At 42.9% G+C, this 13,302-nt stretch overlaps 2 protein-coding genes across 2 annotated transcripts; one reads left to right on the plus strand and one right to left on the minus strand.

The window, feature by feature from the left end:
- Positions 1 to 5,768: 5,768 nt before the first annotated feature.
- On the plus strand, positions 5,769 to 7,055 carry cryaa (crystallin, alpha A). The gene is made up of 3 exons (XM_086110817.1): positions 5,769 to 6,135; positions 6,214 to 6,336; positions 6,417 to 7,055. The coding sequence occupies exons 1-3, from the start codon at positions 5,938 to 5,940 to the stop codon at positions 6,624 to 6,626; spliced, it is 531 nt and encodes a 176-aa protein (XP_085966943.1). The 5' UTR covers positions 5,769 to 5,937; the 3' UTR covers positions 6,627 to 7,055.
- A 300-nt stretch (positions 7,056 to 7,355) lies between these two features.
- On the minus strand, positions 7,356 to 13,222 carry hsf2bp (heat shock transcription factor 2 binding protein). Its single transcript, XM_086130316.1, has 9 exons — positions 13,172 to 13,222; positions 12,567 to 12,702; positions 11,346 to 11,449; positions 10,900 to 11,049; positions 9,994 to 10,138; positions 9,790 to 9,907; positions 8,776 to 8,879; positions 7,671 to 7,870; positions 7,356 to 7,385 (listed from the first exon to the last, which is right to left on the minus strand). The coding sequence occupies exons 1-9, from the start codon at positions 13,220 to 13,222 to the stop codon at positions 7,356 to 7,358; spliced, it is 1,038 nt and encodes a 345-aa protein (XP_085986442.1).
- Positions 13,223 to 13,302: the final 80 nt, after the last annotated feature.

Below are 13,302 nucleotides of genomic sequence, written 5' to 3' on the forward strand. Positions count from 1 at the left end.
TCCCTTCACAATCCATATCTCACCTCCGAACTATGCGCGAAAATAAGCAGAAATAATGCCAACATTGTTTCACTTTACGATTCGTTGCTTAACTTTAGCCTCAAGGCTCAACAGTTGTTCGCATGGTAGAAGTTGGCTAACATTCCGGTAATGAAAGAACTACCACAGCGACAACCAGTAGATATCCAACTAAAGAGTACTTAATTAAAATGTAAACATTGAAAATGGAAATATTAACTGTATGTACATCTTTTTTCAAATAATGCTTAGAGCAGAGGCGATTGCTCTAAGACTGCAAGGGAAGCTCAGCTTCCCCTAAAATGTCAAAAAGTAAGTGATCAAATATATGTGTGTAAATACAATTGTGTGGACGCTGAGCGTCGACCGCACGGACGCCGGGCGTCTCGAGAGTTCATGTAGGTTGTCCCAATGCATTGAAACGAGACGAGTCATTGGATAAATGCTGGTTTTGTCCCACCCATTGGAGGCTCAGCGTCTCTGGGAGTCTATGGACAGTGGGCGTACAGAAGCTCAGCTTTTCTTCATGATGATTGGATGATCTCGCTGAGGCTGAATCTCATTTTGATTGACAGAGAAATGAGCCAATGATCCTATGGTGAAGGCATCCTTTTCCTTTTCATTTTTTTGAAAAGGAACGGAGAGTAGAATTCACGTATAAATAAACGGACACATTTTATGATGTAGGCCGAAATTGAGCTTCCCCTCCTTGACAGACCAGCATCCGCCACTGGCTTAATGTTTACCTTCAAAAAGCATTCTGATATTATGTGTTCTTTGCATATTTATCACACACAAAGATTCAAGTTCCTCAAATCGATTTTAACACCACACAGAGACAACCGAAGGAAATACAAAATGCAGTTTATAAATGCCACTTTAATTGATTGAGACACAAAAATCTAAACCTACCTGTTCCTATGTGAAAAAGGAATTGCCCCCTGAACCTAATAATGGGTTGTGCCACCCTTGATTCAACAAATGTGGTGCTAGGGTGTAGCCTGTGAAATTGAACACAGCTTTCCCCAAATTGTCATTAGTCACGGTTACTTTGTGATTTAACACGGGGGCAATTACCTTTTCACATGGGGGCACATAGTTTGGGATTTTTACCTCTAGTTACGAAACTAGAATATTTTGTAAGTAGAGACGCGTTTTCCATGTAAATGCCCTAATCCGTTCCAAGCCCCCCAAAATTCAGACACAAATGTTTTATAAAGCATAAGATGCATCAAAAGATGTAACAAATACATGTTACAATAAATGAGAGTTGTGCATAATGTAAAAAACAAAGAATCAAAGTAATAGTCATTTAACTTTTAACTGTGTCCTCATTGTTTTTGCCCTATTAAATTCATGTTCTTTCTCAGAAGTGTTTTTTGCCTGGCGATTTGTAAAGAACTGAACCAAGGACGTTTGCTTTTGTCCGCTTTTAACAGATTAACACTTTTTCTGGGTCATTGACATTTGCGTAACATTATCGGAAAACCTCATGGCCCGCGGGGCAAATGACTGGGACGCTGCATAGACACATGTTTACCTAGCTACACACAAACAAACGTATACGGTAGAGGTCCCTCTTAGCCAATGGGATGCCAGGATGATGTTCAGTAATAGCCATTAGCAGAGCAGCTAGCTATAAGTATGCTGCGTTCATGAAACTCGGAGATGCGATCAGCAGCCCATACTGTATTTCTACCTTTCGTATCTTGAAATGTCTTTCGTAACAAGAGGCAATATTTTCCTGTTGAGGCATTTCGTATGAAGAGACATTTCTAAGTAGAGGTACCACTGTATTTTCCTTTTCAAAGCCAAACTCAAACTATACCCATTCATACTCCCTCGGGCGTTGATTTAAAAAAAAAATTCCACATAGAACTTTTCTTGAGTTGTTCATTGTACAGTGTCTTTGATTGGCACCCTTGGATGTAGCCTAAAAAAAATAAAATTAAAATAAAAATCACTAGAAATGTGTTCTCTCTCTGCTCCTTTCTGGTGCCGTGTGCCTTCACGTCAAACTCAGAATGAATGAATAAGAGCATGTTCACACAGCCAAAACCAGAGAGGTTGAGGGCCAAAGCAGTATGTTTGAACACACAGTCATTGTCTGTCCCATTGATTAAAAGGCCAGAGTGCTGACTCTGGTGATCTGGATCCAGTCTAATCAACGTCTGTGTCCGGTCGGCAGCAGCTAGCCGAGCCCAAACCTCGGGCAACCTCTACCACCCTGGCCTACAACAGATGCGGCTGACCGGCTCAGTTGCTCTTGGCCCGCGAGTATATGGAGCGACTAAGCCCCCGTGTTAGCGGGCCAAAGCCCCGGAGGATTAGCCTAATACCACTCGTGGTGAAGCAGGCATGGGAAATAACCCTCCTTTTTTATTAGTATGAATTAATGTGTTTTGTCAAATGGTAATGTTACAATTTGTGGTTGTATATAGTGAAGATTGCTATCAAAAAAAGCAATAATGTACACTCAATTGACATTAAAATTCGACTGCATGGTGGTAAACATAATGGCCACGCCCTCCAAATGCTCATGTCAGAAAAGAGCACTCACACTGCAAAAAAAAAAAAAAAAAAGGTTTTCCCCTTATTTTATGAATACATATAGAATCCTTGACAGATTTAACGAGACCTCACCGTCTAGCAAAACAAAGTGCTAATGTGGACTCTTCGAATATCACTGAGTTGTTGACATGAAACCACTTTGAACCGGCATGAGCAATGTCACAGGGAATTCTTCTTTTCAGATAAAAATTTTAGAGGGCTCAACTAGTTCCTCTGAGAAATTAGAAATCAATCAAGCTTAACATTCAAATTAATTAATTTAAAAAAAATTTGGGTGGAGAAATGCAAATTGTAATTTCACATCTCAATGAAAAAACTGCTTTCACATTTTTGTGTATTTTAAATACCACTAGCATTTATTATGTTAACCATTCCAGAAACATATGAGGTAATTACTAATCAACTTTGGTGGGGGGGTTTGTTAATCACATTTGTTATGCAGTCACTACTAAATATTAAAGGTCACGGAAGAAACCAGCCCCATTTTTGTTTGTTTTTGTGCTTTAATTTAATTTTCAGAAACACACTCCAATGAGAGCTGTTCGTTTTTTTGCCAAATGGCAACCAGTTTGATGCCTTTTTTTCGCACTGTTTGTCAGCCATCTTTAAAAATAGATTGAAAAATGTGAATTGCAATTAGGCTGGACACAAATCTCACCCTTGACCATTTGAATTTATCAGAGTGGTTGAAAAGTTGAGACTTTGATGGCTCGTGTGACAAAAGACACACACTCAACCATTCGCAACGATGCTTACGGCAATAAACGGTCGTCAATAACTTGAACATACACTAAATGTTTCGATTTGATAACCAGATTACCTCGTAAGAACTCAAAGAACCGCGATAACCTTATTTCGAAAAGGACCAAGTCAGGATAGTCAAATGCCGAAGCGTTTTTTTTTTTTTTTTTGGCTTCGAGACAAGAAAGCTAACTATTCAGCCACTGGGACCAAACGTGTTTGAGATTGCATTGCTGTCTATGTTGCGTCTGGCCTTTGGGCATTTTCAATTAATCAAGTATTCAAAGACAAAAATGGGAAGTTGTCCATACACGCCAGTTGTCTAGAATCAAGACGTTCCATTGGATATCTCCCTGAAGTGAGTAAGCATGCATAACTGACTTTGATGTAAAAACCAGAGATCAGTTCAGTTTGCTTAGTCTATTGTCATCCTATGTGCTTTCGTTCGTATAATTTTATAGACTCAGACTCACAAGGGGTGAAACGAAAAAAGGCATGATGATTAGACAAATATTTTCCTGATTTTTATATCACGAGGTTTCCTGCTGAGTTTTGGAGTGAAAAAAAAAAAGAAAATCGTTTGAGGTTGACTTTACAACCATAATGTCATTTTTCTGTCAAGATTTACTTGCAGGCAGGCCAGGTAGACAGGACCAGGGGTGTCCAACTGATTTTTGCCAGGGGCCACATCATAGCTCTGGTTTCTTTCGGAGGGTCATTATGACTGAAAGTAAATAAAATGTAGGATCGCCTCATTTTACATCCACACAACAAAACTGGTGAATAGCTACTTTTGAATTCAGCCATCTGGCCCGCCAATTATGTGGCGGGCCAGATCGGGCCCCCGTGCTTTGAGTTTGACACCTGTGCACAAGACAGTAAATATCATCTGCGAAGTGTCACCGGGATCTAAAAAAACTAAAACAAAAAACATTATGTTTGCCCTTCACTTCAGGTATCATTTGTCTGTCTCAAGTTTACAAACCTGTGCGTGCATGTGTTTGTTTGTTTTTTTACCTTTCACTCCTGCATCACCTTATTGTACGTTTCATTTGACTGCAAAATTAAACTTACAATATACACACATAAACATATGTGTGTACATACAATTGTGTGTACATGTCATTGACTAAATATGCGCTACAATGCGCTCAATTTTTTTCCGAATCAGCTTCTTAATACTGGTTACGACGCGACTCCCTTCTCATTCATTCCCGCAGCTTCACTGTGCTTTAAACTGTGTGGACGCTGAGCGTCGAACGCGCGGATGCCGGGGGTCTAGAGTTCAGAGCGCGTTGTCCCAATGCATTGAAACGAGACGAGTCATTGGATAAATGCTGGTTTTGTCCCGCCCATCGGACGCTCAGCGTCTCTGGGAGTCTATGGACGGTGGGCGTTTATGGGCTGGCCCGGACGCTTAGCTTTTCTGTATGATGATTGGATGATCCGTCTGAGGCTGAATCTCTTTTTGATTGACAGCGAAATGAGCCAATCACCGATCTTTTGGTGTAGGCATCCGTAGGAGCATTTTTCAATCCTCATTCTGTTCTGAGTTGAACTGGTGACTTCTAATCATTTGAGCGACACTCTCTTTGTTGAAAACGACTAGTGACGAATCTTTTATTTCTGGTGGGTTTTATTGGAGTTGCTGTCGTTGTCGGACACTAGTTAAGTCCCTGGAAAAGACGCCTTGTTGGTATGACAGTCACAGATAATTTTCTTGAAAAGGAACAGAGAGGAGAATCCACATTTTATGATGTAGGCCGAAATTGAGCTTCCCCTCCTTGACAGACCAGCATCCGCCACTGATACATACATGCAACACACATAAATACATATTTTTAGAAACATATTTTTTCCTCAATACTAAATGTCTAGCCAGTGGTGTTTGAAAAAAACCAAAAAACAAACGGCATCAAAGTACTTTATGAATGACTCATTTCAGGAGGGAAGTGCACGTTGTCATATCAGAACATCTAGAATCCACGAATACAATCTATTAGTCAACTTCTCTTGGGTAGTTTGCAAGTAGATAAAATATTTGCATGATTTTTTTTTCCAGCTAATCTTCAGTGAGCCTATTCTCCCCCAGTCCAACTATGTCTCTAAATCTACTCTTGGCCCGGGCACCCGTGTGGAACAAAACAGCGCTGCACATTGCTTCCTGGCCTTATTGTATTGGTTGTGCCTTCCACGTCAGAAACAGTTTGTATTGGCAGCCCCGTGTGTCTGGCGTGTAGGTGGCACTGAGTCACGCCAGCCCCCGGACGCCCCCGCCCCCTCCCGGCCATGCCATCCCCATCCCCACCCCCACCGAGTCTGTCCATCCTCAACTCAAATTCTGCTGAGTGCGCGAAACGCAACATGACATAATGCCATTCCAGAGGGATAGTGGCTAAAGCCCCTCTTTCTGGTTCTTAGGTATATAAAGAGGATGCAGCCGTTGAGCAGAAAACACCCGGGTCACTCTTATCTGCTCGCTCGTTTCAACATCGTTCTTTGATTGCTCGCTTCAACCCGACGGACCCTGAGCTGAGCAGCCCCATTTAATCACCTCAGCCAGAACCAAGCCAAGCTGTACCAGACCAAAACCTCTCAGCAGTCACTATGGATATTGCCATCCAGCACCCCTGGTTCAGACGCGCCCTGGGCTCCATTTACCCGGCTCGACTCTTCGACCAGTTCTTTGGCGAGGGCATGTTCGATTACGACCTCTTCCCTTACACTGCCTCCACTATCAGCCCCTATTACAGACAGTCACTGTTCCGTAGCTTTTTGGATTCTTCCAACTCCGGAATGTCAGAGGTAAAAACCGAGCTGGAAGTGTACATTTGCTCGTCTCCGCTCACATCTAATTGCATCTCAACTAACACGTTCCTCCAGGTGAGGTCTGACAGGGAAAAGTTCACCGTCTACCTGGACGTCAAACACTTTTCCCCTGATGAGCTGAGTGTGAAGGTCACCGACGACTACGTGGAGATCCAGGGCAAGCACGGAGAAAGACAGGTGAGTCACAGCCGCTTTTTTTTTTCTTTTCGAAATAGGTTTCTGCAAATTCGCTTGCTCTTCACCCGTCCGTTTTTCAGGATGACCACGGTTACATCTCCCGTGAGTTTCACCGCCGCTACCGCCTCCCATCCAACGTGGACCAATCCGCCATCACCTGCACCCTCTCTGCCGAAGGCCTGCTGACACTGACCGGGCCAAAGGTCAGCGGAGGGAACGAATCCGGCCGTAGTGAGCGCAACATCCCCGTCACTCGTGACGATAAGCCCAACGCTGCGGCCTCTTCCTAAAGGCTCGAGTGGTGGGCGTCGGCCAAATGGGATGGCAGCCTCTTATCCTCCACTTATTCTTCCTCCTTTCCCTTATAGAGGACGCATGGGTCCTTCTTGCTTCATTCTTTCCTCTCAAGATGATTCTGAGCACACTCGTAGAGTATCACTAGTAGCCTGGTTTGAATAAAAATGTCCCTGTAAGGAGACTGAAATTAAGGTCCTCATGATTGTTTGGCTCAAAGGTAACGTCACAAATATCTTGTCGCAGATTTCGGCAAAGTTCTGAACGCCTCGACTGCTTCCATTCCTTCTCATACCCTTTGAACCTTCTATTCTCATGTCTCCACGATATCCTGTCTTTTAGTCTACGCCTTGTTCACTGGATACCTCGATACTGAGAAGTCCATGAGAAAGAAAAACCATAATAAAGCTGCAAAATGAACAGAAGGCTTCTCCTGTGTCATCATTTTCCCCGAAAGATGTACGTAAATGAAAGCAGAAGAGGCAAACTCTCTCTTTAATTTGCTCTTCATCCAACTCCGATATGATACATTTAGATTTTTACAAAATGACACGATACAACAAACAAGTTCCAGTTCTAGTTCTTTAAACTGCTAATAATTCCTTTTCATATATATGGTTATTCCTCTGGACAATGACTCTTCCCAAACAAGAACAAACGAGGGGAAAACAAAACAGAGGAAAATAGGACAACCCCCCCCCCCCCAGCCCCCACTGAAAGGCATGTCACTCTTTATCCTGTTTACATCCCTGCACCTGGAAACACACAAATGTTTTGGTTCAAATGAATTTGCTGGAAAGGTTGTCGTTAATTATTGTCAGAATTTTAGAAAACAAAAATTCTGGCTTATCAATTGTATTATAGTCTGCTCCTCTTACTTCAAGTGTCTTACAAAGCAACGGGCAAACTATCTGAATAATTTACGGTCCAAATTATGTTTTTGAACCTAGTCATCATAACAATGAGTATTACTTACCGCTAAATTAACTCATGACCTGCCATGCATTGCCCCTAATCAAACTATTTTGGAACACGTTTACCTGCAGGAGCACCTGGAGGTCCGCCAAGATCTGCTGAGCTAACAGTCTCAAGCTCGGCTGAACACTCGAGGTAAAACCGCTAATACGGCTCTGGATGTCTGAGTCCAGCAGAGCGGCGCCCAGCCGAGGCTGCGCCACATCTTCCAGCAGGACTGACTGCAGCAGACGCAGGGAGTGGAGGCACACTTCCCAGGATCTGTCTGTTGCATTGACAAATACATGGAAACCACAAGGTGTGGGAGACAAAGCTTCCGCATACATTTGTTCATCGCTCCTATAATTGCCATGAGAATACTCAACACTGAAATGTCACTGTATGGCGCTGGTATGTTTTCACCATGGTTTTGTGAGTTTTCTTCAGCTTCAGCTCACATTTGAAAAACCGTGATGTGGGTGAATGTATGATGTCTGTAGGTGTGAAAGCATACCTACGAACGGTTGTTAATTCATTACATTACAGAAAGTCGATTCCGCTACTTGGCCAAAGTTGGCTGACACAGACAACAGTTGAGGATAAAAGTTTTTTGAAAATGGATGGATGCATGGGGAATGGGCGGCCCAGTGATCCAGTGGTTAGCGCATCGAGCTGACAGTACAGAGGTACCAGGTTCAATTGCAGCTCTTGCCTCCCTGTGTGGAGTTTGCATGTTCTCCCTGGGCCTGCATGGGTCTTCTCCGGGTACTCCGGTTTCCTCCCACATTCCAACACCATGCATGGCAGGCCGATTGAACACTCTAAATTGTCCCGAGGTGTGAATGTGAGCGCGGATGGTTGTTTGTCTCTGTGTGCCCTGCGATTGGCTGGCAACCGGTTCAGGGTGTCCCCCGCTTACTGCCCGAAGACGGCTGGGAGAGGCTCCAGAAACCCCCCGCGGCCCTTGTGAGGATAAGCGCATCGGAAAATGGATGGATGGATGGACAGATGGATGGGCAATATGGTGGACATCAGCCATTCGTTCAGTTCACATTGAGGTGAGAGCGCCATCCAGTGGCTTTACACGTAGTATGAAACACCACAAGAAGTGAGCCAATTCATGACAAATTGAATGTGATCGTGATGATAGCTCTGCAGGTTGTAAACTTGTTATCTTATGAGGTGGCGTACCTTCAAGCAGAGTCTGAATAAGAGGCAGCAGCGCTGGGTTCTCAATCATGTACTTGAGCCCCTTCACACTGATACTGGCATTATAAAGACCCATGAGCATCAACCTAGGGGGAGGGGGAAAAAACAGCAATGCTCAAAAATACAAACACAACACAGTTTGTTAAATGCTGAGAATCAAGCATGCGACTTGTGAAAAACATGTCCTCATCGTTGTCATGATTCGGTTTAGGGACCAACAGGTGGCACTGTAGGGCTTCCCCGGCAGCTGCACACCTGTTGGTCATTTGGTGATTAGTTGTTTAACAGGACTCCCAGCCCGAACATTCAGTGTCGGGTCATTGTTGCTTCTTGCTACTGTCATGTGTGTTGTGTTGCTTTTGCTACTGTCATGTGTGTTGCTGTTTGCTCTTAGTTTCTGTCATGTTTAGTTCATTGTTATGTTTTAGCTTTAGTCATGGTTTTTTGTTTGATACTTTGGACTTTGTGTGTTTGGGATTTAGTTTTCTTTGTTTTAATACAATTCTTCAAATACACCCTGCTCCTCCCTCCTGCCTGCTTTTTAGGGTCCACCACCACCTCGCAACGTGACAATCGTGAGCTAGACGTGTATGTTACTAAATTGTGAAATTGTCATGCAGTGGGATGGGACGTTGCAGATTTATAGGCATTATGGGAAAATTATTCCACTCATGTTGTCTCTTCATTATCGGGGATTAAAGTCGCTTATCATTTTTTTTGAGCGGTTGGAAAGATTGCTAGATTGGAAAACGGAGTGCTTTTGTAAATTAGCTCCTCTCTGTCTGCAGGCACCGCGTTGGTGCAAGAAGAGCACATCAAAAAGGAGGGTCGCCGAACATTATTTTCCACCCAAGGAATCAATTAAACCAATGAATCTGCCTCTCCCAGGCCTAATTTACAGCAGAGCTTGAGAATGAACAGAAAACTAGTCATGAGCTGTTCTGCATCATTTGTACCTATTTCGTGACATGACACAGTACTGAACTGCATACGTACACTTTCAATTTGGAGAATCCACCAGGCTTCATCAGCTCTAACAGCTTTATCAGTGTATCCAACAGATCGTGTGCTGAGCTAGACAGGAAGTCCCGCCCACTGGTTACAGCCGCTATGTCTGATTGGCAGGAAGCAAAGAGCAGTTATGGTATCTGTAGTTTCATGAACTGGGCTTTTGTTTTTTTTTGGATGACTGTTTCTTACTAGTAATGGTTCCAGCTAGCGCCAAAACAAACTGGTACTCCTGTGTGTCGCAGGCCTCTGATAGACTCTTCACGTCCTCATCCAGAGTTCTCACAAAGCTCCCCAGAGTCTGCGTGGCGACCGCAAGAAAGGCCGGAAGGCTTCCCTACACCGCAAAATTGAACACACATTGGTTGAACAAAAGTTTTACAGTGCAGGCTAGACAGATTTGAAAATTTGGGGATTTTTTTTAAACCCATCCACTTTACAGGCCAATGGGATTGACTATATAACCACTGTAAGGCCCAAACGAAGAACGAGATTTAAAATTTTTCCAGAGAACTTTGAGTGGTCACAAGATGCAACTCGAAACCTGCTTTTGTCAGGTGAAGGCTTCTGATTGGTTCTTGAAAGCGCTTGAAGAGCTTTTTCTCCCCGTTTTAGACTGTTGATTCCCACAAGAGGGCTTGCAAGCTGAAACGTGGTAAGAGTTTTACACGATGACCAAACCACGACAAGAAAACGGATTTTTAATTTTTTTTTTGCAATTCACGTTTTTATTTTCCAAACCGATTGCCTTAGGGTCTCTTGGCTTTTGCTAGCTAATGCTATTGATTAGCCTCATGCCTTTGCCATTTTGTTTAATAGTTTAGCTATTAAATACAGTCGTTTATGTGCCATGGATTCATGGTTTTGTTCATGCTGGATGAATGTTTTGCTCTCCTGACGACTCGGTCTGTGTTGCTACCTACAACAGTAAACGAATACAGGTGCTTTGGCGCTACCTTGTGGCATCTATGGGTAATTACAACCTCTTTTGAGGAAAATTCCACTACAGTATTTGCGGCAGTGATCTGTTCCTTTTCTCCATGAGTAAAAGGAGATTAAATGTAGTACATGACAGTAATGCACCGAGAGATGTCTCACATCAGCTAGCCACTGTTTAACCATGTCTTCCCTCGTAGAGCAGTTCCACAGAAGGCTGCAGACTGCAGAACCAAGACTGAAGCAGTAGTCAGCCTGTTGCTGCAACTCGGCTCCACTCTGCCAGAGCTGCTCATGTAACAGCAATTTCTCCTACACACATAAAACAGACACACAAACACACAAAGAGCAAATCATAACAGTTTTCAAATGAACGGATTTGACATGTAAGTCGAGATCCGCACAGCACCAATTGGGTCTGAGTGTTCCATGCATGATAAAATACACTCACCAGTCACCAGAGTCCTCAAGAGTTTCACTTTTTTTTTGTTGCCTTCACAAAAACAATACTAGGCAAAATATTTGACACGTATGTTGTGATGGATCTCATGATGCTGAAATTGCTCTTGTTGTTAAAAAATGTTCAAATCCAGTCCTGGAGGCCTCACCTCTCTCTCTCTCTGACATTCAATTTGTAACACCTCCAGTCTGGATTGAAGGTGAAGACACTCCTCCTGTAAAAGCTCCTGTTCCTGTGTAAGATGCACTTTCACTATGCACAGACACACACATATGAACACATGGAAAAATTACAACAGTGGTTATGATCCACATCAACCTTCATTTATTTATCAGTCTCTTCACATTGACACAATAAATGAAAAGCAAGGAAACGGTGATGTTCTGGAGATAAAAACAAGATCATATTTAACAAAACACAACCACATCTGTTGTCCTACATGCATTTCCACATCAGCGTTTCCCAACCTTTATCGAGCCAAGATAGAAAAATCTCACGGCACACCACCAAACTAAAATGTCACAAAAAGTATTAATAGTGAAGTAATGATCTCATCGGGTGGCGTGGTGGTTGACTGGTTAGTACGTCTGCCTCACAGTACAGAAGTCCTGGGTTTGACTCTAGGCTCCAGCCTAACTGTGTGGATTTTGCATGTTCTCCCTGTGCCTGCGTGGGGTTTTTTTCCGGGTACTCCGGTTTCCTCCCACATTCCAAACAGATGCAAGGAAAGTTGATTGAACGCTTTAAATTGTCCCTAGGTGTGACTGTGAGCGTGAGTGGTTGTCATTTGTCTATATGTGGAACCTGCGATTGACTGGCAACCAGTTCAGGGTGTACCCCGCCTACTGCCCAAAGACAGCTGGGACAGGCTCCAGTACGCCCACCACCCTTGTGCAGATAAGCGGATGACTTGTTCACTGCGCAGTCTGGATCTCTTTAATTGAACACAAAGTTTGAGTACGAGCAGGAAGCTATGACTTTTTGTCTTGTAGGAATGGCAACAGGTTTATTGTATATTGTACCTTCTGGCATCTAATGGAGACCATTTATTAGTTCTGGCTATCAGTATACCGTCCTGGCATAGAGAGATGAACAATATATATTTGTTATGAATACATAATTTTCTCTCAATTCAAGTGAAATGGAGAAAAAAGTGCAATGGCACCCTAGTTGGGAATCGCTGTTTTACGCCACATCACGGATATTGGGTCATATGGATGAAAGAAGCCAAGCTGAGTGGACAAAACCTGCCAATCATAAGGCTTGTCTCTTCCCAATAATTTGTTGTCTCATTCTTGTGGGGATACACAGTACAGAAAAAGGATGGATAATTCTACCAAGTATATGGTCTAGGTTCATTGTGGCTTACCTGTTTTTGTTTCTCTAGATTTGTGTAGCATGTCAATCAAATCACAGTTTACAACTCTGGGCAGGAACTCTCTTAACTGCATGACCTCTGTGGTTAACTTTTCCAGGTCTCTTTTCTTCACTCGAACAAAACCATCCTGAGGAGAAGACGTTAGACATAGGGGGATGTCAGGAAAAGTATAAACAGAACTTGTCAAAGAGAGATAGCTTACTGGACTAAACCTTTTGTACACTGACAGTACTTTTTAAAATTATTATTTAACTTGGGAATTGACAAATTTGCCAATACTAAGTTTGCCACTGATCATATGGTAACATACACAGGTATATTATCACTAACGTTCCCTTCATCCAACTTAATCATACTAAACTTGTCTGTCTTGGACAAATCTTACATATTCAATTACATTTAGTCTGATTCTGACCCATGACAAGTAGTTGCCCGTTCCAGGTGGACGTTTTATCATAGCCTACTAAAGGCAGAAGCAACAAGTCAGCGAGTGTCATTAAAATTCCACGGAGATTTCTCAGCACATTCAGACCAAAACAATTACAAACAAATAATCATTGTTAATGACTTTTATATTCATTGTACACCAGATTTACCTTAGCTCCATCACACAAGCTATGCGGTTGCCCGCCAAATGACGAAGACATTCTATGCTAGGCTCACTTTCTCCGTCAAACCTCTGTTAATCCAAATTGAACGATTCCTGTAAAGTAAAGACAAGCCAACA

This window comes from Hippocampus guttulatus, chromosome 1 (genome assembly GCF_054856545.1).
Source record: "Hippocampus guttulatus isolate MCC_2025c chromosome 1, RoL_Hgut_1.0, whole genome shotgun sequence".
Classification (NCBI taxonomy): domain Eukaryota; kingdom Metazoa; phylum Chordata; class Actinopteri; order Syngnathiformes; family Syngnathidae; genus Hippocampus; species Hippocampus guttulatus.